The sequence below is a fragment of the Callospermophilus lateralis genome, chromosome 4, assembly GCF_048772815.1.
Source record: "Callospermophilus lateralis isolate mCalLat2 chromosome 4, mCalLat2.hap1, whole genome shotgun sequence".
Taxonomy (NCBI): domain Eukaryota; kingdom Metazoa; phylum Chordata; class Mammalia; order Rodentia; family Sciuridae; genus Callospermophilus; species Callospermophilus lateralis.
Genome location: NC_135308.1, coordinates 151,373,024 through 151,396,205, shown reverse-complemented (window position 1 = coordinate 151,396,205; position 23,182 = coordinate 151,373,024). Strand labels below are relative to the sequence as shown.

At 35.4% G+C, this 23,182-nt stretch overlaps 2 protein-coding genes across 7 annotated transcripts in view; one reads left to right on the top strand and one right to left on the bottom strand.

The window, feature by feature from the left end:
• The window catches only part of Appl2 (adaptor protein, phosphotyrosine interacting with PH domain and leucine zipper 2), a 62,588-nt gene that overhangs the window by 36,345 nt on the left and 3,061 nt on the right, over positions 1–23,182 (top strand). For 2 of the 4 annotated variants that reach the window (XR_013091243.2, XR_013091242.2), the window contains exons 15-21: positions 2,381–2,539; positions 2,705–2,757; positions 4,085–4,259; positions 8,807–8,843; positions 9,276–9,416; positions 10,200–10,247; positions 11,494–11,853. Coding sequence is in view for 2 of the 4 variants with exons in the window: in XM_076855054.2 (XP_076711169.2) it covers positions 2,381–2,539; positions 2,705–2,757; positions 4,085–4,259; positions 8,807–8,843; positions 9,276–9,416; positions 10,200–10,247; positions 11,494–11,628 (748 nt within the window). In the remaining 2 variants the exon portion in view is untranslated. Of the gene's footprint in view, positions 1–2,380; positions 2,540–2,704; positions 2,758–4,084; positions 4,260–8,806; positions 8,844–9,275; positions 9,417–10,199; positions 10,248–11,493; positions 12,608–23,182 lie in introns of those variants that run through there. The other 2 variants (XM_076855055.2, XM_076855054.2) reach the window with 2 other exon arrangements.
• Positions 9,257–23,182, bottom strand: part of Washc4 (WASH complex subunit 4) — a 63,384-nt gene continuing 49,458 nt past the window's right edge. For 2 of the 3 annotated variants that reach the window (XM_076855050.2, XM_076855052.2), the window contains exons 30-33: positions 21,340–21,436; positions 20,380–20,576; positions 19,958–20,057; positions 16,583–18,765 (exon numbers count right to left, since the gene is read on the bottom strand). In XM_076855050.2, the coding sequence (XP_076711165.2) occupies positions 18,698–18,765; positions 19,958–20,057; positions 20,380–20,576; positions 21,340–21,436 (462 nt within the window). In that variant the 3' untranslated portion in view covers positions 16,583–18,697. Of the gene's footprint in view, positions 9,582–16,582; positions 18,766–19,957; positions 20,058–20,379; positions 20,577–21,339; positions 21,437–23,182 lie in introns of those variants that run through there. The other variant, XM_076855051.2, reaches the window with a different exon arrangement.

Below are 23,182 nucleotides of genomic sequence, written 5' to 3'. Positions count from 1 at the left end.
GACAATAGAGGAAAGCAGCAAAGAAAATGTTTTCTTGGGAATAAACTGCCATTTACTTCTAAACAAATCTGCATGAAATTCCCTCACTCTGCAGTTATTACATACCTGCTTCAACAAATATTGTGTGCCCAGGCCTGAACTAGGTAAACTTACAGAATACTGGGAAAAGACAGACAAAAGGTAAACCTACACTGTTAAAATGGGGGAAAGAACTGTGATATTAATGACCAAGGTGCTGTCATGGACAGTGTAGAGATGGCCTGTGCAGGGCCTGTCTGTAGAGGTGTTCAAATTGACAAAATACAAGATGAGAAGTCACTGTTCTTGCAGCCAGCCAGAGGTGATGCATTCCTGATAACAGGTGTGATGAAGCAGGAAAGAGCTTAGCACATCTGAGAAACTGTTAGGCAAAGGAGATCACAGAGCAAGATGAGGCTGACCAGAAGGAAGCCACGCTCAGGATCTTGGGGCCTCGTGGAGGGAGGAGGGCAGACAAAGATGGAGAGGCAGAACCAGGCAGTCCTTGGGAGTGGTGGCTAGACCAGGACCATGGCAGACATGAAAAGGACATGGATTTGATTTATATTGTAGGTAAGTCATGTGGGACATGTGATGGATGAGATATGGAGTAGAAGGAAAAGGACAAAGGACAACCTTTGTGTCTGGTGGCAGCAAACACAAAGAGGAGTTCTGTTTGGGTCACTTTAGGTTGAAGAGGCTTTCAAGTCTTCCCAGTCAAGCATTTGACCAAGGATTCTGGCTAGAATGCAAGTCTGAGCAGGGTATGAGCCAAAGCAAGAGACGGTAGTGGAAGAGATTGTGTGAGGCAAGCCGGTAGAGGGAGGAGTGGAGGCTCTGAGAGAATCCTGAAGAACTCCATCATCTGGCGTAGAGAAGTACCTCCAGAAAACCCATAAGTGTGGCACAGCAGAACCTGGAAGAGAGGGGCTTCAGGGAAGAGAAGCCATGTCCATTAGAGGTCAGTTAGGATGATGATTACAAAGTGTCCATCAGAACTGGAGATCCCAGGTGAAACTTGACGTGTTACTCTGTTCAGAGTCCTCAGTGGCTTCCTGTACTGGAGAGTCAAGTTCTGATCCAGCCCCCAAAAACGTTAGCATTAAGGTCTTCAGTAACCTGGTCCCACCCTCACTTGATTGGGCTACCGCCCACTTAACCCTCTGGGGAGCCAAAATCTTGGACTTTCTCCCTTTAAACTTCTACTCACACCACTCTCTTGTGCTTACTACTTATTAAATCATAGGTCTTTCATAACAACAGGATCAAACAGCAGCTTTGATTCTACCACTGAGATTACTGAGGTAGCAAGGGGAGCTCCACCACTCTTAACCTAACTCACAGGTTGTCTAGGAACCTCAATTTCTTTTTCTGTTACCAGTGGAGTTTAAAAAGTCTCCAAGCCTATGTAGTCCAACACATTCCATTCATTGACCATCTGTCAAATGACTCTTGTAGTTTCACAGTCATTTCTGTTCATTTGATGTTTTTATAACAAAAAGTTGTTATAAAAACATCAAGTGAACAGAAAGATAATTGAAGGCTTTGTATGATCCTGACAATTAAATAGAAATATTGATATTCTGTGCCCCTCAAAGGAGTTTACACTCTAGCTAAGGAGAAAAGATTTTTCAATGGCGAAGTTAAATTGTAGTATTCTGACACTGGAAGAGAAGAAATATGTTGGTACACGATTAATCACTATGCAAATGTCACGCTGTTTTTATAGGGTCCCCTCAGAAACAGTGGTGGGGTTTGTGGCAGCGGGGCGGGAATATCACAGTGTTAAGCTCAGGGGTACCAGACTGGCTCTGTGATTTTGAAGACTCAGGAGCTAAAGACTTACAGGCTGGTGTGTGGGGGAGAGCTGGCTAATTGGTTGTTCTCTGAACACTTAGTAGGACACATGCAGTGAGGGCAGGCCTTGGGACAAAAATAGGGGGAGCACAGGGTTTTCAACATCAGGCACCCCACACCCCAGCTGGAGGCAGCTGCAAGGTACAGCACGTGGAGGTGTGGCTCTAGAGGAAGTCATCACGGGAAGGGGAGAGGGTTCCAGGTAATCAGAACCAGACTGATCAAATGCAGACACTGGTTCTTGTAGCTAACACTTTTTGAGTTCCTACTAACAGTCCCTACTTGTAAATAATAATATGACTTTGCTACAGCCCCACCCTCAAAAACCTGTCCAAAGGAAGAGATATGTGATATAACAGGTTGTAGGGGACACAGCTCAGAATGTTGTGGGGCAATCTGAAGGTTTTTAGCCAGATGTGATTGGAGTGAGGGACTGACTGAAATCTCCCTTGTATTTTTATTTTTAAAAGTCATTTGATTCCCTGTCCCCCATTTTATACTTCAGCCAGAACTTGAAAAATTCAGAAACAGAAAATTACAAGATTGTTCCCAAAGCAACAGTCAGTATTCCTGAAGCAGAAGAACTGATCGCACCTGGGACGCCTATTCAGTTTGATATAGTACTTCCTGCCACAGAATTCCTCGATCAGAACAGAGGGAGCAGGTATGGGTTAAGGGAAGATATCTCTGGGAGAAAGTAGATTCGATATCTCGTGTTCCTTCCACTATCACCACCAAAGGTCACTGCCCATTCTGACTTAGAATTCAGTGTATTCAGTGTCCTTTCAGCAGCAGCTGTCATGATTGTTGACCTTGGCTATTCCCTTAGGCGGATCAACCCTTTTGGTGAAACTGAAGATGAGTCATTTCCGGAAGCAGAAGGTAAGTGGCAAGTTTGGTGTGCTTATTCTTGCCCCTGCAGAAAATGATCAGGGTCATTGAAATAAGATGTGAAATGTCCTAAGAGAACTCTGATTTAGAATATGAACTGAAAATATGTGCCACCCCATACTGTCTTTGGAGCTCCTCCAGAGAAATAGGTTGTGCCTAAAGTCTGGTGCTACTTGTATCTGGCTGTCTTTGTACACTGTGTGTCAACAATCCAAGGAAAAAAATCTTTCAATGGTGGAATGAGATGGACATTATTACCCTAGGTACATGTATGACTGCACATGTGGTACGACACTACATCATTACACCTAGAGAAATGAAAAATTGTGCTGCAACTGTCTACAATGAATCAAAGTGCATATAAACCTAATTAAAATAAATAATTTAAAAAATCTTTCAAATTTGTCTATACAAAAAAAGAAATTAGGAGCCAGGAATGGTTGCACACACCTGTAATCCCAGTGGCTCGGGAGGCTGAGGCAGGAGAAGCATGAGTTTAAAGTCAACCTTAGCAAATTAGCAAAGACCTAAGCAACTTAGTGAGAACCTGTCTCTAAATAAAATATAAAGAAGAGCTGGGGATGTGGCTCAGTGATTAAGTGCCCCTGGTACCCCCACAAAAGTTACTATTAGAGTAACCATTTATAGTTTCCTAGTAATTTTTAAACCTTTGTTATTTTTATGGACAGAGGAAGAAAAAAAGAGGCCCTTCAGTTTAAAATAATGGGTGCATGAATTATTGTTCCTACAGAAAAAGTGAACTTTAAAAAAACATTCATTATCTTTCAGTTGTGGTTGCCATTATACAGTTTTGTCAGATTATATGCCAATATCTAGAAGCTAATGTTGGAAATTCTTTAGGAACAATAAGTTATTTTGGTTTATTATCATTGTCTCGGTTATAAATATGATGTATGAGTTGAGTGAGACCCAACATCAGGTCTCTCTTACCACAAATAAAGCTGCCTCTATAAGAAGCCCAAATAATTAATGAGTTTTCCAGGATCTAGTGGAAATGCTCTTGAGATTTAGTTCTAGAAGGACATTCACCTGGCACTTCCATCTCATAAATGGAGAAAAAGAAGAGCTTTTCTAGTCTGTTTAAAGTAGTTTCAAACTGATAGATGTAGAGAAAAGATTCAGAACATTTAGCAATACCAGGCTTTGAAAAGTCTTATTGAGAAATTTGAGTAGAAAGTGCTTCATAGAAAGCAAGCCTGAGATCTTTGGCCTGTTCAGAGAGGGGTATCTGGCATTGGTAAGCAGATTAACAGCAGGCAAAAAAATGTGTTTCTGAGCAGAATATGCTCTCTTGCAGATTCTCTTTTGCAACAGATGTTTATAGTTCGTTTTTTGGGGTCAATGGCAGTTAAAACAGACAGCACTACTGAAGTGATCTATGAAGCAATGAGACAAGTGTTAGCAGCTCGGGCTATTCATAACATCTTCCGTATGACAGAGTCTCATCTGATGGTCACCAGTCAAACTCTGAGGTACATTTGGTTTCATTTTTAGACTCTCATGGCTGCATTTGATTCCTCTGTTAGGGCACATCAACCATCTGAAAAGTTAGTGCCGGAGTATGTTCAATTGAATTAGATGAAGATGCTACTCTTGTTTCGCCCCTTCCCTTTTTACATTTCCATTTTATAAGACATAATATAAAAGATGCTCCCTTAAGGATAAGAATTCAGTGATGACTAGAATTCCCTTATCTGAAATGCTTGGGACCAGAACTGTGTTGGATTTTTTTCAGATTTGGAATATTTGAGGTGTTAGGGGATGGAACCCAAGTCTAAATATGAAATTCTTTTGTTTCATATACACAAAGGTAATGTTATATTTTTAATAATATTTTTAATAATTTTGTTCATGAAATAATTTCATGGTGTGGAATTTTCCACTTGAGGCATCATGTCAGCACATTTCAGATTTTGGGCATTCTGGATTTCGAATGTTCAGATTAGGTATGCTCAGCCTGTACTATGTTTCTAAACATGCTCTTATGCTATTCTCTATGTCATATCTCAGCTTGAAAATGAAACTCATTTGAGAGTACGGTTTATAAAAATTAACAATGAAAAAAAAACATGAATCTGCCTAAACTAGACCACTTAACTAGTTGGAATTGAGATAGTTTTATCATCCCTCCCCCAAAAGAGAATGTAAAACATCTAATAATTTTTAGATTTGGTACATGTCTGACAGTATTTTAGATTAATTTCATTTGTTTCTTTTCATGTTTCTTACTGTGGCTGTTGGGAAGACTTAAATGATGTGTAAGACTTCATACTGTACTTCTATGAGACAGCACTCTGTCAGAGCCAAAAATGTCAATAACATTTGTTATTGGTTAGAGATTTTGATTGGAGATAGTAAACCAGGAATAATAATTCATTCCGAGAATTTCACAATGTCAAGTCTCCTTACTATGGCCACTTATCAAGCCTTGGCCTACTTGTCTTGGTCTTGTTTTGAATAAGTCTCGTGGGGGGCCTTTGGGAATGAAATACAAGCTTTTATCATGTGATCTGTACAAAGTACAGCAGCCCTATATCTTCCCTTGACTCAGACAAAAAATTAAGTCAACTTCATCTATCTTGATCACTCAACTAAAAGCATCCTAAATACCTTTCTCTCCAAATTCCTAATCTAGTTAATCACTGAGACGGATCAACTCTACTTAAATACTTTTCCTTTCTTTCCCACTCCATTCCTCCTCCGACCTCAGCTTAATTCCTATGATCAATCAATACTGCTCATTTGGACTAACATTAATGTATTTACTTCTAGTCTGTCTTGTTGAATAGAATTTGCAATGGTTTACAGAAATATAGTACGACAGACTCGGGCTGAGGCAAAATAATTGAAAGTTTCAGGCCAGCCTGAGCCTCTCAGTAAGATCCCTTTCTGAGAGCTGGAGATGTACCTCAGCGTGAAAAGACCCCTGAGTTCAATCCCCACTACTGGAAAAAGAGAAATACTATAAGAATAATTGTTTCAAGTATACAAGAAAACAAAAATTTTTAAAAAGTGAGAAGGTTAAATAAACTTAAACTGATACACTGAAAAACCACCTTCTGGCATTTTAAACAACTAAACGTGGACCTCTATGGATTTTCCAATAAGAGAGCAACCAAATCTCTGGCTAAGGAAGTCAGTTCCTAAGCCAACCTGGTGGAGATTGAGTCCTGCTTTTTCTTCTATTAGGTGCAGGGTCTCTGTTCCAGTGCCTAAGTCTTTGAGTTGATTTTTGTGCAGGGTAAGAGATAAAGAGGTCTAATTTCATTTTCCTACATATGGATTTCCAGTTTTCCCAACACTGTTTGGTGAACAGGTTATCTTTTCTCCAATATATGTTTTTGGTGCCTTTGTCTAGTATGAGTTAATTGTATTTATATGGGTTGATCTCTGTGTCTTCTGTACCATTGGTCTACATGTCTATTTTGGTGCCAATACCATGCAGTTTTTGTTAGTATTGCTCTGTAGTATAGTTTAAGGTCTGGTATTGTGATGTCTTCTGCTTCACTCTTCTTGCTAAGGATTGCTTGCTGTTCTGGGTCTCTTATTTTTCCAATAAATTTCATGATTGCTTTTTATATTTCTATGAAGAATGTCATTGGGATTTTAATAGGAATTGCATTAAATCTGTATAACAGTTTTGGTAGAATGGCCATTTTGACACTATTAATTCTGCCTACCCAAGAACATGGGAGATCTCAATCACAAGATCGAATTTCCATTACATACACACGGCTCTACAAATCTGTTTTTCAGATATACCTGGAGTTGTTACACAGAGATTGATTCACTCTAACCAAACTTAAGAGACCTAAAGGTGGAATGGATGCCAGTGTATGTATATGCCAGTGTATATATACAGTGGTATACATTACTGTTACAAAGTCTGGAATGCTTCTTACCAGCTGGACAGCCCATCTGCCTGTGATTTCTATGGGAGGCCAGACTATAAGAGGGTTTTATACCTGGCTATGGCATTTCTTAGCTGCACAACTTCAGGCAAACTTCCTTAACCTCTGTATCTCAATTCCTTTAACTGTAAAATGAAAACCGTATCCACACCTCATAGTGTTGAATAAGAAATAATTAATATATTTAAAGCACTTACAACTGACTGGGACATGGAAAATGCTCAATGTTAGCTTCAAGAAAGGTAACTAAAACTTTGGCAAAAATGAGGATTTAGTTTCTGCCGTTCATTAAATCTGCCCTTTTCATTTATTTTAAACATTTTCAAATATTTCTGATGAACCTTACCCTGAGAATTAGATTATTATGAATAAAATCTTGTTAAAAGCTTTTCTCAAGATCCAGGACATATCTTGCCTACTCTAGACATATCTTGCCTACTCTAGACGTATCTTGCCTACTCTTGACATTTCAAATATATGGAAATTATAACCATTGTTTTAAAAACAGATTTTTGCTTTCACCTAAAAAAACTATACCAATTCCATAATAATTTATACACCATGTTAATTACACCAACACAATATAAGTATATAGGGAAAATTTACCTCTTTGTATTTAAGACAACATTAAATTCTCTAATGCAGGTCCAAGAAACATCAGCCTCATTATTAAATGAAGCTTAAAATGTTGAAAGAATACAGTCTGAAATGCCTTCTTAAAATTAAACATAATCCCTCTTACATCCATCCTGAAAAGTATAGTTTTGTCAAAATCCCTTCATTCTCTTTTCACACCTACCCCCCCCCTTTTTTAAAGTTAAATTTAGAATAAATTGATTTAGAACTTCAGGGGAACTAAAGTAGCCAATGAATGTTGGGAAGGAAGCTTGTACAGAATATGATCCATTCTATTATACACTAGAACTCTCAAAAATTATGCGGCTGCTTTTTGTGGGGTTAAGCACCAAAACACTGAAAATCAGTTCTTCTACTTGCTTATAATCTTCCACTATAGACAGCCTGAGTATTACCTACAGAGGTTCAAAAAAGGCAGAAACCACAGCACATGGTCTCATGAAACTGTTTTGCCCTGCCCTCAGCCAGACCTTATTTTTCATCTCTGAGATTATTTGATGACTTCATTCTGAACTTTTGCCTATTTTATAACCCCTCCCTCACCAGTTCTTATAAGTTTTTTTTTTGTTTTTTTTGCAAAACACCAAATCTATATTTACATCCACATATAATAACATAACTTTAAGCTGAAATATATCATAAATAAAACAAGTAATGTCTACTGTTTGACAACTTAAGTATCAACAATTAAAATAAATCAAATGGAATGAAATAAATACATAAACAAAAAATCCAGCAAATTGTACCTCTATTATATGTACTGTTGTCTCAAAGGAAAAACACATACAAAACCAGTAGTATCCCAATAGTTAATACTGATGGACAAAAAACATATCTTGAAGTACAAAGGGCTGTGAAAAAAATTGATATTTTTATGCATTCAGAAATGTAGTTGGAAAAGAGAGATTTGAAAGCCCCCAAAATTTCAGCATAACAAACTGACTTGTTTGCAAATAGATTTGGTGATTTTTTTTTTTTTTAAATACAGGTTTAAATTTCAGCCCGCTATTATCACATCCCCCCTTTTAAGATTTACATTTACAGTCACAGCAAGCTTTCTGTAACACTTACTGGATTAGGCAAAGACGGAATCAATCATCTTGCAAATGTGTTAATCTTCAAAAATAGGCTATAAAAAGTGCAAAACTATGAAAACAAAATCTAGATTATGTACATATGGCTCAGCTTGTGAACAGGAAAACAGGTAATAGTGTCCACTTTCCTGATACGAAGCACTTTGCTGCAATGCCAGCAGACTGGTCTCAGACTGGGTCTCCCCTGAACAACCCGGGAGTTAAGACTTCTACAATGATGCCCCGCGTTGCATAATGAGAAAAAAAAAAGAAAAAAAAAAATCAGGATTATTTGAGTACTTTACCCTTGTCCTACAGAGAGCAGCAGGGCAAGAAAAATTAGCAGTGCAAAATAGTTTTTTCAACATTTGTGATATTATAAATCTCTTAAAATTGCAGGTTGATAGATCCTCAGACTCAGGTGTCAAGGGCCAACGTAAGTACCTCATCCATGTTAATGTTAGTGATTCAATGTCTTTTACCTCACCTTCTACTTTAAACACACCTAGGCACTTAATAATTTGTTAAATTAAATGACTGTAACTACTAGTACACTCTTTTTCATGACTTTTCCATAGAGAATAACCTTGTTTTTAAAATTCCAGTTGTTGGGGCTGGGGATGTGGCGCAAGTGGTAGTGCGCTCGCCTGGCATGTGTGCGGCCCGGGTTCGATCCTCAGCACCACATGCAAACAAAGATGTTGTGTTTGCCGAAAACTAAAAAAATAAATATTAAAAAATTCTCTCTCTCTTTCTCATCTCTCTCTCTCTCTCTTTAAAAAAAAAAATCAGTCCTAATATGGGCTGAGAAAAAAACTAAAATTCCAGTTGTTGTGATTACACATCTAACCCTTTCCCATCCCTCCAGTTTGAACTTACCAGTGTCACACAGTTTGCTGCTCATCAAGAAAACAAAAGACTGGTTGGCTTTGTCATCCGAATTCCAGAGTCCACAGGAGAAGAGTCTCTCAGCACGTACATTTTTGAAAGCAACTCAGAAGGCGAAAAGGTCTTGTTTTTTGTTTGTTTTTTAATATTAAGATTCTGTGAAATCTCAATCCAGACAAGTCCATTTTTAATGATTTTCTTTCTGCACTAGCCCCCAGTATGTAGTTGGTCACTCCTGTGCTGCCATCCAGGAGTTCAGACAGTGATAGTTCCTAGGAAGGCCCTACTAAATTAAGAAAACTGACTTGATTAAAGTTTTCCCATGGAACAAATTGTATGTCAGCTAAAATAGGGTGAATGGGGAAGACTATATTAGCAAGTTAGTTTATTATTGTAAGGATATCATGAAATGTAGTTCCCCCAAAATTTGTTCCTTAAAAGAAATAATAAAGCAGAAAGTTACAGTAGAGAATAGTCTCAGAGGGCAAATCAAGGAAGACATCAGGAAAACACATCTAAGCTGTTCTTTTGTTTAGTATGAAAAATACTGACTACATCTGGTACTTAGAATTATCAAAGTTAATCTTCCTTTTTATTAAGTATCTATTTACCATTATGTATCTGAACACGTAATAGCTAAATATACTTACTTCAGAGAAAAAAAATAGCTATCAGGAATTTTAAATGCTGGAATAACTTAACTTTCCTGTAATGTTTTTTGTATGGTATAAATCAGCAATAGGAGGTCAGGACATTTGTATGCTGGGACAAATCTCCAACAGCCAATCCTGTCTTTCCATGTGGACATAAACAGTGCCCTCACTATACTTCTATATCACATTTTTTCCTAAAATTTTTATCCTTTTCTACCTTTACCAAACACTACTTTTCTTGTCTTTTGCAGATATGTTATGCTATTAATTTGGGAAAAGAAATTATTGAGGTTCAAAAGGTAAGGTGGATTTTAGTGCTGGTTTAACAACTATTCTATAGACATTTGTACATTTTTCTCAGGAGAGAAAAGTGATACTCATTAGACAGTGAGACCAAATTTGGGATTTTCTTTAAGCATTCTAACCACCAGACATCTTTGATCATCTGTTTCCATGTTCACTGGTAGCATATCTATACTTTTTAATTAATAAGTATCATTGCTGCAGCTCCTGCTTTATTAATTTTCTTGCTTGCGTACTAGTTGGCTAGGTTTCCCATGAGGTGGGTACCCACCATGCTCTACAGCCTAGCTCCTTAGAGGACGATCATAGGCCCAGCAGCATTGATAGTTATCACCTGGGAACTTAGTAGAAATGAACACTCTCTCTCTCATTAAGCAGCTTACAGTCTCATCCAACAAATTTTTGAGAACCTATTTTATATAAAAAATCCTGGAATTATAGTAGTGAAAGGAAATATGGTCCTTCATCCAGGGGTATATCATTAAGTCCAGCAGTGTCTAGAAGAATTATATTACATAATAGAAATGTTCTAGATCTGCATTATTTAATATGCATACTGAATGTGGCCAGTGAAGAACTGGGTTTTTAAACTTAAAATATTTTACTTTAAAGAGTAAAATGAAGATACCTTTTTAGTGTAGTCAGTGCTTGAGGAGGGTGGAAGACCTATAAACTTGAAATAATGTCACACACTACAAAGTTAGTATTTAATGGTATAGGTGAGAAGTTGGCACACTTTTTCTATAAAAGGTCTTTATCTTTTAGGCTTATTATCTTCACAGCCTCTTTACTCTGCTATTGTAACAAAACCAGCCATAAGCAGTATGTAAATGCACAGCTGTGCTCCCATAAAACTTAGTAAACTAAATAAATAGTGAGCTAAATAAATGGCCATGCTTTGTCAACTCCTGATGTAGACTAAAGACAGAAAAGAATGGGGTTTAAAGACAAAGAAAACAAAGATTTTATGAGGGAAGTTCCTGTATGGACTCTCTTTGGAAAGCTAATTATGGGTACATAAGTGATATTATGACCAAGAGGAAAATTAGCCTGGACTCTAGAATAAGTAATGCCTTGAGTTTTTTTTTCAGCAAAGTGAGGAGACCCAGTTGAAAGCCCACATTGACAAGAGTCAGGAGGAATGAGGTTAGGTAACAGAACACATTGAAAGCCAAACTGAAGGGGTTTAAGTGCATCTTAAGCATTTTCTTTTTTCCTTCTTTTAAACTCTCCTAACTTCAGGATCCAGAAGCACTGGCTCAATTAATGCTGTCTATACCACTAACCAATGATGGAAAATATGTACTGTTAAATGATCAATCAGATGACAATGATGGAAATCCAAGTGAAAATAGAAGCGCAGAATCTGAAGCGTGACTCACTGGGGCCTGTGGGGGAAGCGCACACAGGAAGGAAAGCTACCTCCTTAAGGGTTTTCAACTTCTCTGATGTATAGGCACACTGACCTGGCTTCAGAATGCTGACAATCGTTTGTGGAATGTGCCCCTTGAAGCCTTGATACTGAGACTTGGGAGGGAAACAGTTAAGAAAAGGGTGACAGCCTTCCTATCCATCTACAAATGTTATTTTAGGTGCCTTGTGGTAAGTCTTTTTTCCTTAGATTGCATTGCAGTGCTCACAATGAAAGCTATGAAAAATGCATTGTTCACTTTATTTGAATGTCATCTCTTGAGTTTCTAGTGTCTATTTTAAAGGTGGAAAAAAAGTAGCTTTACAAGTTGATAAATACTAAGTATTTCCAATTAATATAATCTATTTTTATATTTTACTTAAAGCTTATCAAGTGCCTGTCATCATGAAGGTTGTATATTTATAATTCAGCTTATCTTATAATTGGACCTAGCAGCATTACTGTGTGCAGTGAGGTGACAAGCACTGCTTTGAAGCCCAAGCACCAGTAGAGATGCAGGTGTAGTACTGGCAACTATGTTAGACATCATGCAATAAAAGGACTAGTAGATGAATACTACAAAGAAAGTTTTATAACACAACCTCACTGAACCAGCATTCAGAAGTTTAAGGTCCTCTTAGATATGACCTTTTAATGGCTATTCAGGATGCAGCTCTATCAGTTCCTGTTTCTTCTGAGCCAGACCCTCCTCAAGGAAGGGGTCAATTAATTTTTAAAACTCACTTGAAGCACAGCTGGTCGTGGGGCTTGGTCTTAAGTTCCTATTTCTACCCCAATATTTCTGGTTCCTAGACTCCCAGATCCCTCCTAGCTATGAAATAAATATAAGATCATGAATTGGTACAGTGTGTTTAATTGTAACCAAGTTCAACAGACTATCATTTTTGTAATTAACCAGCAATAAAAATTACCATTCTGTTTCTTTCTCTTGCTTGCTATTATTTTGTAGAATATTTCCTGGAAGGAAACTAGAGTCAGTTCTCTGGATATAACAATTTAACAAAAACAAAAAACAAACAAACAAAAAAAAACACCACTAAGGTTTAATGAAATCACTGCAGAGGGGACAGCTCATCAAAAAGTAACTATTCAACATGAGTATTTTTTTAAATGGGGAATTAATAAAACAACCTTTGCAGCCCAAAACTAAGTTAACTTCATAGGGTCTGTTAGAAGAATCACTCCTATAATGTGTACACCATCAAAGATATGGATAGCTGATCTAAGCCAATATGAGACCATTAAGTGAGTTCTAGATTCATTCTAACTCTAGAAGATCAGTAAATTCTCAGCTGCAAAAGCCACAGTCCCCCTACCCCCATAGACTTTTTCAATGAAGGGAGGTATGAAGTAGAGAATCTCAAGTCTTGAACAGTTAGTTACTAGGTTGGAAACTAAAGCATTGTTAATACTGTGGCTTAAATAAGATACAGACCATGCAGAAAATAAGGAAAAGATAAAAAGTCTGAAATTCAGCACCTTAAAAAAAACTTCATCACAAAATACGAGGGCTGGGGAAGAAATTCAGTGACAGCACTTGCCTAGCCTGTGTGAGGCTCTGGATTTAATTGATACCCATCATCATCAAAAAAAAAAAAAAAAAAAAAAACAGAATGAAAATATTAACTAAGCAAAGATACAAGACCAAATATTCAGAATATATAAAAACATACAAAGTCATGAAAGCATTTCATAGATTAAAAACTACGAAGGACTCAAACAGAATTGTGCTCATTCTCTCATAATAGAAAGTGTAAATTAAAACCAGACATTTTATATTGAACAGACTGCAAATATTCAGCTGTTGGAAGGGAAAGGAGCAATGGGGAGTCTAACCCACTGCTGAAATGAGAGAACAGTGTGACAGTCTATAGTAAATTTGAAAGTGTGCCTGTCCCACCACTTACCAGTTTCAACACATGCTCTAAGACATGTACAACAGTGATTACAGCAAGAATGTTCAATAGTATACCAAAGGTGAAAACCCCAATGTCATCAATGGTACAGTAGGTTAAACATCTACAATCACTAACAATATTAGAGAAGTAAAAATAAGATATAGCTGTGCACCAACATGCATTTCAAAAATCATACTAGAGTCATAAAAACATACAGAGTAAGAAGCTATTTATGGTAAGGATAAACATGCAAAACACTGCATTATTTAGGAAAATACAGAAAGGTGATAAAACTAAACAAAAGCAACAGACCTATTTCCACCAAACCCTGAACAGTAGTTGGGGGGAATGCTGGGAGGGAGCCTCTGAGGAAGTGGGAACAAGTTTCAACCAACACCGTCACTTCCCAAGTAGTATTCTTTAAATAGGACATACATATTTTTAAATAAAAATTTTAATTTAGAAACCAGGTGATCTGCCCTTTTTCTCAACTTATTGAATTGTGTATTAATGCATATAGAACCCTGTGAAAAATTAATGAGTGCCAAATGAATGGTGGAAGTATAGGAAATGGAACCTTTTTAGAAAACCAGCTATCCTCACCAGTTTCGATTTCCATGTGGATTTCTCCATCACATACCCATAAGTCGGCCCTCTTATGACTGCTTTTAGAGAAGAGCAAGGCCTTCTTCACATTTACAACTAGCCTAGTCACTGAGCTAAGAACCTAGACTTGCCACAGTCAAATACAGACTGCTTTTCAAACTCCACCTAAAAGAGTGATAATAGCAGCTAACACTTATATACCAAATACATTTCTACCTAAGAGTACAAATCAATAAGCCATATAAAATAGCTAAAATGTAAAATATAAAGTGTTTTATATAAATTAATCCTCAAAATCCCATGAACTCCTTATTTTCACTATCCCATCTTGTGCCTATATAACCTCACAGGCAGCAAATCAAGATTCACATCAGTCTGTCCTTAGAGTGTATGCTTCTAACCACTATGTGTTATGTATATGACCTCAGAGATAAGCAATTACCAAATATTTCTTAGTACTAAGCTGTGAAGATTATTCTGATATTCAGAAACTATATCAAAGTATCTTTATTTCTACAAAAATTGTTTAAATACTTTAAGATTGATTTTATATCAACAGATACTTCCAGGTATAAAAGTTTCCCCCCTCCTTAATGAGGGCACTACTACAGAATGCTTCAGTTTACATATATCTTACATACATTATACAATGTTTTAGTTCTTAAAGATGATCCCAGAATTATGACATCAGACATGAATCAATGGAAAGATAAATTTCATCTATATTCCTGCGAAATTTATCTCCACTAATGGGAACTCGAGAGATCACTTAGTTTTAAGTGGTAATGAAGAGGTAAGCTATCAAAATAGGGAAACTACTTACTGGTCAAACTTTTTATATACTGTACTATATGTAAAAATTTACTTTTATATAAACTATAACTTTGCCATCACCATCTCAAGAGTTCCTTGTACAATCTAATTTCTATAGATTTCCATTTATTCTAGATTCCTCTTTTTTATCTGAAATCTTAAAAACCTATGTAATTGTTCCTAACACCTAAAAGCTTTGTTTAAAAATTATTTTTATACAGACAGATACTTTTATGTACCTGTCAGCTCTCCCTAAGCCAGAGAAGAGCTGATAACTGGATGGGAAAACTGCAATGAGCAACCCTGAAGGATGAAGTATCTTCCTCCAGTACACAGAGCAGGCTTTTTTTTACTATTTGCTATATAAGTCATGGATTTCCTAAACTCAGTGGTCTTCAGGAATAACAAAGCCCCTAGGCATTAAAGCATCTGTCAGGATCCACGAAACATTTCCCTGTGGAATTTAAGGGAAAGGGGGACTGATGAAAATACGCTGGTGCTCATATTGCCTGCATTATTATCCCTTTGATCAGCATCCATGACATCATGGCAATCAAATGTAGTAGCCTGCAAGTAGGGTAAAATCACATCCAAGATCCTTATACCAAGAGCATATGTAAATTGTGGTTTGCATTGACTTTAGTGGCAAACCAAATAAATAATGTTAATCTCCACTGACAGGAAAATAGTTCAATAAAATGGTGCATCAATACCAAAGAGTAGCGGGGTGAAAGACATCTGAAACTTCTGCAACCTGAAGCTGGAAAAGAGAATAGTGCCAAGATTTTTAAAGTCGCTAGGCATGGTGGCACATACCTATAATCCCAGTGGCTCAGGAGGCTGAGGCAGGAGGATCACAAGTTCAAAGCCAGCCTCAGCAAAAGCGAGGCACTACGCAATGCTGTGAAACCCTGTGTCTAAGTAAAGATACAAAATAGGGCTGGGGATATGGCTCAGTGTTCGAGAGCCCCAGAGTTCAATCCCCAGTACCCATCCCCCAAAATTATGAAAGTCTACCATTCATACATTCAGCAAAACCAGCATCAAAAAGTAACATGATGTACGTGGTAGTATTATCTTTCCCACAATTTTACAAATTTAATACCTCAGAATAAAAAAGGTGGTAATCAGACATTTCTCCAGCATAATGTTTAACAGGATTGTTATCTCTTGCCCTCCAATGTAGTATTTAAAAGGCTCTTGTTTATTACTGTTTCACTTCAATCCATGTTTGTAAATAGGATTATAGTTATTTCTAACATATTAAGCGCATCATACTTAGGATCCCTTTCCAGGATTAGGATTTAAAATAAATTCATGTTGTTCTTTTTATTTGAAAATATCAAGCTATTGGAAAGATCAAGAATGGATAAAGGAAAGAAAACAAAGGTTCTTTTCCTGGGATAGACAAAATCCAATCCCATTATATACTTGAAATTTTTTGCCTCTGGACAGCTTGCAAGCATTTTTTCTTTGAGAGATTCCGTATATTTTATTTGATTTAAGGGGACCCAAAAAGGTAAATGTTAAGAACTACTGGTTCAAGACATTCAATTTTGAACATAAACATCCAGGGGAAGGAAAAATTTAAAATTATATTTATTAATGTTTTATTATACATATTGTATTTTCTTAGAATTGGGAGAGGGAACCCCCACTCAAGTGAGGTAACAAACTTGCCATCCTTTACAAAATTTAATTTTAACTGACAATGTATGGTTAGTCCTTAATTCCTGAGAATTTGAACATCATTAAGTTTTCTGTGAACTTATAACAAATGTTCACATTAATTTTTAAATTACAGTATGTCTGAAAAAATATTAACATTAATAATGTTAGTAAGAAAAAACATCCAAGAGTATATATTAACTCAGGTGGGAATATACTGAAGCCCTGTTGCTCTTCAGTTTGATACCATTTAAATACTTTTCAGAGATTTTATTTCAAGTATGTGAAATTATAATTTCTCCAGACTGCAGTGATGTTATTTTGAACTAAAGGTGAAATAATAATCTGTCACTTTCTTCTCAATTGTAGGTATCCAGGGAGTCAGCATGTGGCCTCTAGTATTGATAAAATGATTAATTTACATATGGGGATAATCAAGAGATGTGATTCTTTTAATCACAATTTCTATCCCCATTGAAGGACATAATTTTAGAAAGTTAGAGAAGAAAAGCAGAAAACAATACTGTTGCTATGAAATGGTGACTAATTTGATACAATTAAATGCAATATCATTAATATAAACATTTATAATTATAATAATGAAAATATAAATTATCAATTATGCAGCATGCTTTAGGGCCATTTCTACAGTTAGTATGAATTAAAAATATCAAAAGCCTTTAATCTATCCATTGTCCATAATTTTTAAGCCATGTTTACATAATAAACATAAAACAGGTTCTACAAATTCTGTTTCTTCTGACTTAATAGGAAAGGTATTTATCTTGGGCTGGGAAAGTTTTCCTGACCCTAAACCAATGAGCACAGACAGAGCACTGAATACCCATTCCAAAAATGTTAGAATTCCTTCCTTGCAGGATTTATCCAGAGAAATGTTTAGCAGGCAAATGCAACAGAAAAATCAAGCATTTTCCCAAAGGATATCTGTATTACATTTAAAGTTTTAAATTTTCCTTTTCATCATAAAGGTATTATTTTATTATATTTAAAAAGGCCAAGATTAAACCATATAATTATTAACTAACATCTTTACAAAAATAAAGCCAGTAGCTTGCCAGGAACTAAAATTTACTCAAAATCTTTCTATATTTTTAAAATCAGGAAGTGATTTATTAGAGTTTTATTCTCACAGTGGTAATTTTTTAAAAGCCTGCACAGTGCAATTATTTAATCTTGTATTTTAGATTATACTTGATATGAAGAAAAAGCCTGCCCAAACCATCAGGATTTCAATTTAACCTAACATAGAAGAAACCTGAGTTTAGATGTAGAAACAATTCATTCAACTTTTTCTGATATCAACCAGAAGTGAACAAGCAGGATTCTATGGCTTTATCTGACTTTTGAGTATTAAGTAAATCTTAAAGCAGTTGTTGGAGGTTAAATGTTCCCAAAGCAATGTAAACTAATTACAATGTCTCATCAAAAGACATCAGCAGCAGCTCTTGAGAGTCACATGAAATTAACAACGAAGGATCATCAGTTATACTGTACACAAAGGGTACATAACACATTTGTACCTCACCTCCAGTATCAAAGTCATCTTCACATACTCTTTTTGTAAGAATATTGATATGTATGCTTCATAAATTTCAGGTTCAATTCCTTTTTTTTTTAAGACATGTATTTACTGGCTATATAGTATATGCATTGAATTTCCAATGACTTGAGATAAAGACCTATGCAAATATAAATTACAAACACTTGTAGACTGCAAGAGATCTGAGGTGACATTTTAGGAATCTGGATTTGCCAACAAATAATTTTTCCTAGAAATATCTTCTAGCCTAAAGTCTAGGCAAAAGTCAAATTTTAAAATCTTATTCTCAACCTAAAGCAGAGCCTTTGTAAACAGAATGGCTGAACTTCAGAGTACTGCCTTAAGAGTTGTCACAACTAAAATATTTTCCAGAGATGTGACCCAGGAAACAATATGATGATAGCTTACAACATCCAATTTCACTGGCAAAAATATTAACACAATTCTGATGATTTCATACCATCAATATCACTTCACAACAGGATCAGTAGACACAGTGCAGTCAGACAGGTCTCCATTGCTTGTTTTAGTTTCTTCTAGAAGTATGAGTGAAAACAACAATGGTCATATTTATGTTCAATTTTTAAAAGTGAATTAAAACATAAATAAAATTTGAAAAGAGCAATATTGTTACATATCAAATTAAAAGGTTGTATCCATCAAACTTTTCTTTAACATAACAAATTATAACTAGTTTTTGTTTTGTTTTACATAGACCAAATACTAAGCAAGTTCTGACTGGTTATTAATGGAAATGCAGAGTTGAGAGAGAAGAATCACAATAGGGGAGGGACTTCAAATTGAGCATCTTTTTCCTGTGGAATCTTGGTATCTCTCATCTAAATAGGTTATGCTCCCCCCACACACCACTTCCTCCAGTTGAACCAAGAAATCACCACTATGGTGCACTGCCAATACTGACAGAGATGTGGCAGCAAACTCACATAATAAAATTGTCCAGAATGAATAACTTTCCATTTGTACTTGTAACTTACTTTTTATAAACAGCTTTTTATTGTCTGGGATCAGAACAAAATCCTGGCATTTTGTGCAACTGTCACGTGCATATACTATTTAACAAATGAAAATTATTTGACAAATGTACTTATTCAGCAACTGACATCTCTGAGCAATCTTTAGCTAAAATACAGTTAAGAAGTGCAACTTGAGCATGTAAGTGATATACATCAAACCAGAACCCTAGAGAGTTCTTCAAGAAAAAATCAAAGCAAAGAATCCCACTGCCTTAAGACTACAGGGTTTGGTGGTTTTGTTTTAATGATTCAGGATTTAAAGCAAATGGTCTAATCCATCTGCAGTTTTTTCCAGTCTCCTGCACTGAAAACAAGGTTCCGGCATCACAAAATGCCTAAGCAGAACCTAAGCACTCAAGTTTCTGCACAGTTTAGATTATATTAACTCAAATTCTTCCAAATCTTTTGCCTTAAAAATGAACCTAAATGGAATTAATTTAATAAATACTAAATATCTTCCAGATAATAGTCTAAAATAATTTTAAGCATGTTTAATTCTAATTCATGAATTAAGTAAATTTCTTTTCAACTTAAATATAGGCATTAGTTGTTTTTTTTTAAGACTTATTTCTAGGTCTATATTATTTTCCAAAAGAAAAAAGGAAGCTAGAAATCTGACCCAAAAATGGTGCATTCATGTCTACAGTTAAAAAGAGATTTATTGTTTTTTTCCAAATTCAAGTCACTCACTGACCTTCCTTTTCTTTCTTTTCTTGGTTCTCTTCAGCTGCAGTCTTGTCTGCTCTGAAGAAAATTCTTGCACTGCTCAGTGAGAAATACAGCAATTCAAATTCCTAAATAAACAAATTTGAAATAAAAAGGAAAAATGCTTATTATCACAAAATAGCAAGAATAAAAGAAACAAAACTGAAAAGAAAATATTTGTACTTTAATGTGTCTTATTATATTAAAACCCTCTGGCATAAATCATAAATAAACTTAACTAAGTAGCCCATCCATTATTAAGATCTGAATCAAACAACTTTCAAATATCATTAATCCTAAAATATACCCTATATTCCTCTCACTTGTTTAAAATGGGGTTTTCCATATGGATTATGGTTTTCAGATATCAAAAAGCAAGTCAAAGCAGATTTGACTTTTACATTCCTCTACCTGTAGATAGACATCCAGTCGCTTCTGAGTGAGGTTCATGGTTTGCAATAGTTTTTCATCTTGACTAGCTGATTGTATGTTCTGTTGCTTAGCAACTGCTCTTATCTCCTTCAGGTATTTCTCTCTAACAGACTGGAACCAGTGAAGTGAATCAAACTCCTGGTACTGATCCAAAAGCTTTAGGATGTAAGCCACACCTACAGTCATAAGCAAAATTACAGTGAGTGTAGAGGTTGTATTCTATGCCTTCACCAATAACTCTTAGCAATAAGCTAACCATTTTGAATCAATACTTTTTCAAATCACATTTTTGAAATGCATAAATGAGTGAAGTTACCAAGATGGCTTAATTTTCCTAAGAAAATATGTAAGAATGTAAAAAACTAAAGAAAAATCAATTAAGAAGAAAATAAATAATATGGCCTGCAAAAATATTGGGCTATTGAGGGTAGCGAATAAAAAGTTCCACTGATAGGGCTGGGGCTGGGTCTCAGTGGTAGAGCACTTGCTTCACACAGAACGTGTGACACACTGGGTTCAATTCTCAGCACCACATAAAAATAATAATAATAGTATTGTGTTCATCTACAACTAAAAAAAATATTTGAAAAAAAAAAGTTCCACTGATAAAGAGCAAGGGAAGAGGAAGTTACAGGCAAACCAGGGAAACTAAATACAAGATGCTTAAAACTATGAAAACCACAACAAAAACAAAGCCTAAGTGTTCAGTCAAGTTAGAAAAGTGATTAACAATACTAACAGACTATTGAAATACAGTTAAAGATGATGAGGGAAAAAAAAGTATTGTCAGATGACCCCACTAAAATGAAACAAACAGTAAGCATTATCCCATGAAAAATCAATCTGTAAAGAGCACAAAAACCTATTTTTAAGTCAATATAAAAACATATTTTAAGGTGAATATAAAATCAGTGGGAAAATAGTTCCATTTAAGCTTACCCATGGCAAAACCATCATCAGTAAAGGCTGCTCCAATTTTATTTTTTTTATTCAATTTTTCCTTGCAACTAATGGAATGCTCTACAAAGTTGAGAGTCTAAAAAGAGATATTAAAGAAACAACTGTTAAGAAAGTCTTTAGAATCTTCAGAACAGACATTTCAAAAACGGCAAAATGAACCTCTAGGTTCCTGTCTTTCATTCTGAAACATTTGCCTAAAACAATCTCTTAGTGAGGACACAAATCTCTTCAAATGTCTCTTAATGGCTTTCTTTCCAAGCCCTTTAAAACATGGGTCCTCCTTCAATCACTACTTAACCCAAGCACAGTGTATATGGTTCATTATAAAGTATGATACACATTTTAGAGATGAAAACACTGAGCACTGGGAGATTTAGCATCTTACCCAAAATGATACAAGAAGAATGTAGGAGTCAGAAATGGTCCTGCTTTATAACAAAATACTCTTAAGCCTATGCAGGAAGCTTTTACTTCTGCCTGCTTGATTCATTCTAAAATACTACTTATCAAGTTTTTGGTTAAAAGGGATAAAAAGTCCTTTGGCTAAAAGGGTGAATTCCTCAAAAGTGGTACTTCTCTTGAAAATTCAGCTTTTCCAAAATACCTTATCTAATCAATTTGTTCAACAAAGATTTACTGAAGCTACTATGTAACATGCATAAAAGAACATTTGATTAGAAAAAAAAAAACTGATTACCATCTAGAGTTTACACCAAGCAGCACTACTGGCACAGTAGATTTTTTTTTTTCCCAATCAACATACTAAGCCATTAGTCATATGTGGCCACTGAGGCTAGTATAACTGAGAAAATGAATTTTTAATTTCATAAAATTAAAAAAAAAAAACTTTTAGTGCCCACATGTGATAATACAAGGACAGCAGAGCTATGGAGGGGTACCGAAAACATTGTTTAAAAAATAATTATGATACAGTGATGAATACAGTTAATAGCCAACATTGAAAACAAAACATCAAGTTTCACTTTTATTGCCTGTGAAATTCATTTCACAATCACATATTTGCAAAATATTTATCAACTGTTATTTAAATCTTTTTTAAGATAGCTTATTTACATTTTAAAACTGTAAACTTGAGCACAAAAGTAGTGTTCTATACTTCTTGGTAGGGCTCTTAGTCCATTTGGAACTGAATTCTGTAAATCTCCAGGTTTTCATTACTGCTCATCAATGGTTTTCATTACTGCTACTAGGGCCTAAACATTTGTCCTCCATCTTAAAGAAATACCTTGAGAACTCACCCTAAGTTAACTACAGTGTTGCCACATACTAGTTTGGACCTAGCCTAAATGGAAAAATGCTTATTATATGAATGTGGACATCTTTGCTCTATCATAGCTACTAAATTGTAATGATAACTAACAATAAGTATATAAAACAAAATTTATGAAAAACAAAAGCTATCAATAAGTCAATAGCTATTTCTGATAGGTAATAATGGTTATGTAAAATGTATGAAGATGGGTGTCAACAATTCAGGCAAAAATATGAAAAGTTGTTATTCTTGGTCAAAGGTAGATATAATAAAAAGCTAAAACTGCAAAGTGATACTTAGATTTTAGAGCTATCTATTTACAAATTGAAAACTATTATAGAAAGCTTCAGGGAAGATTAACCTCTCTAAACTTTTGACTCCATTTCCCCCACTGGAAAAATTGTCTTTGTAATGTCATTTTTGTTAATAAGCTACTTTTTGATAGTGACTACAGAAATACAGAACATATTACATATTTTAATAAGGAGAAAGCACTAAATATTTAGGTATTGGTATTTACTACTGAATAGACAGAAGTTATCCTCAACA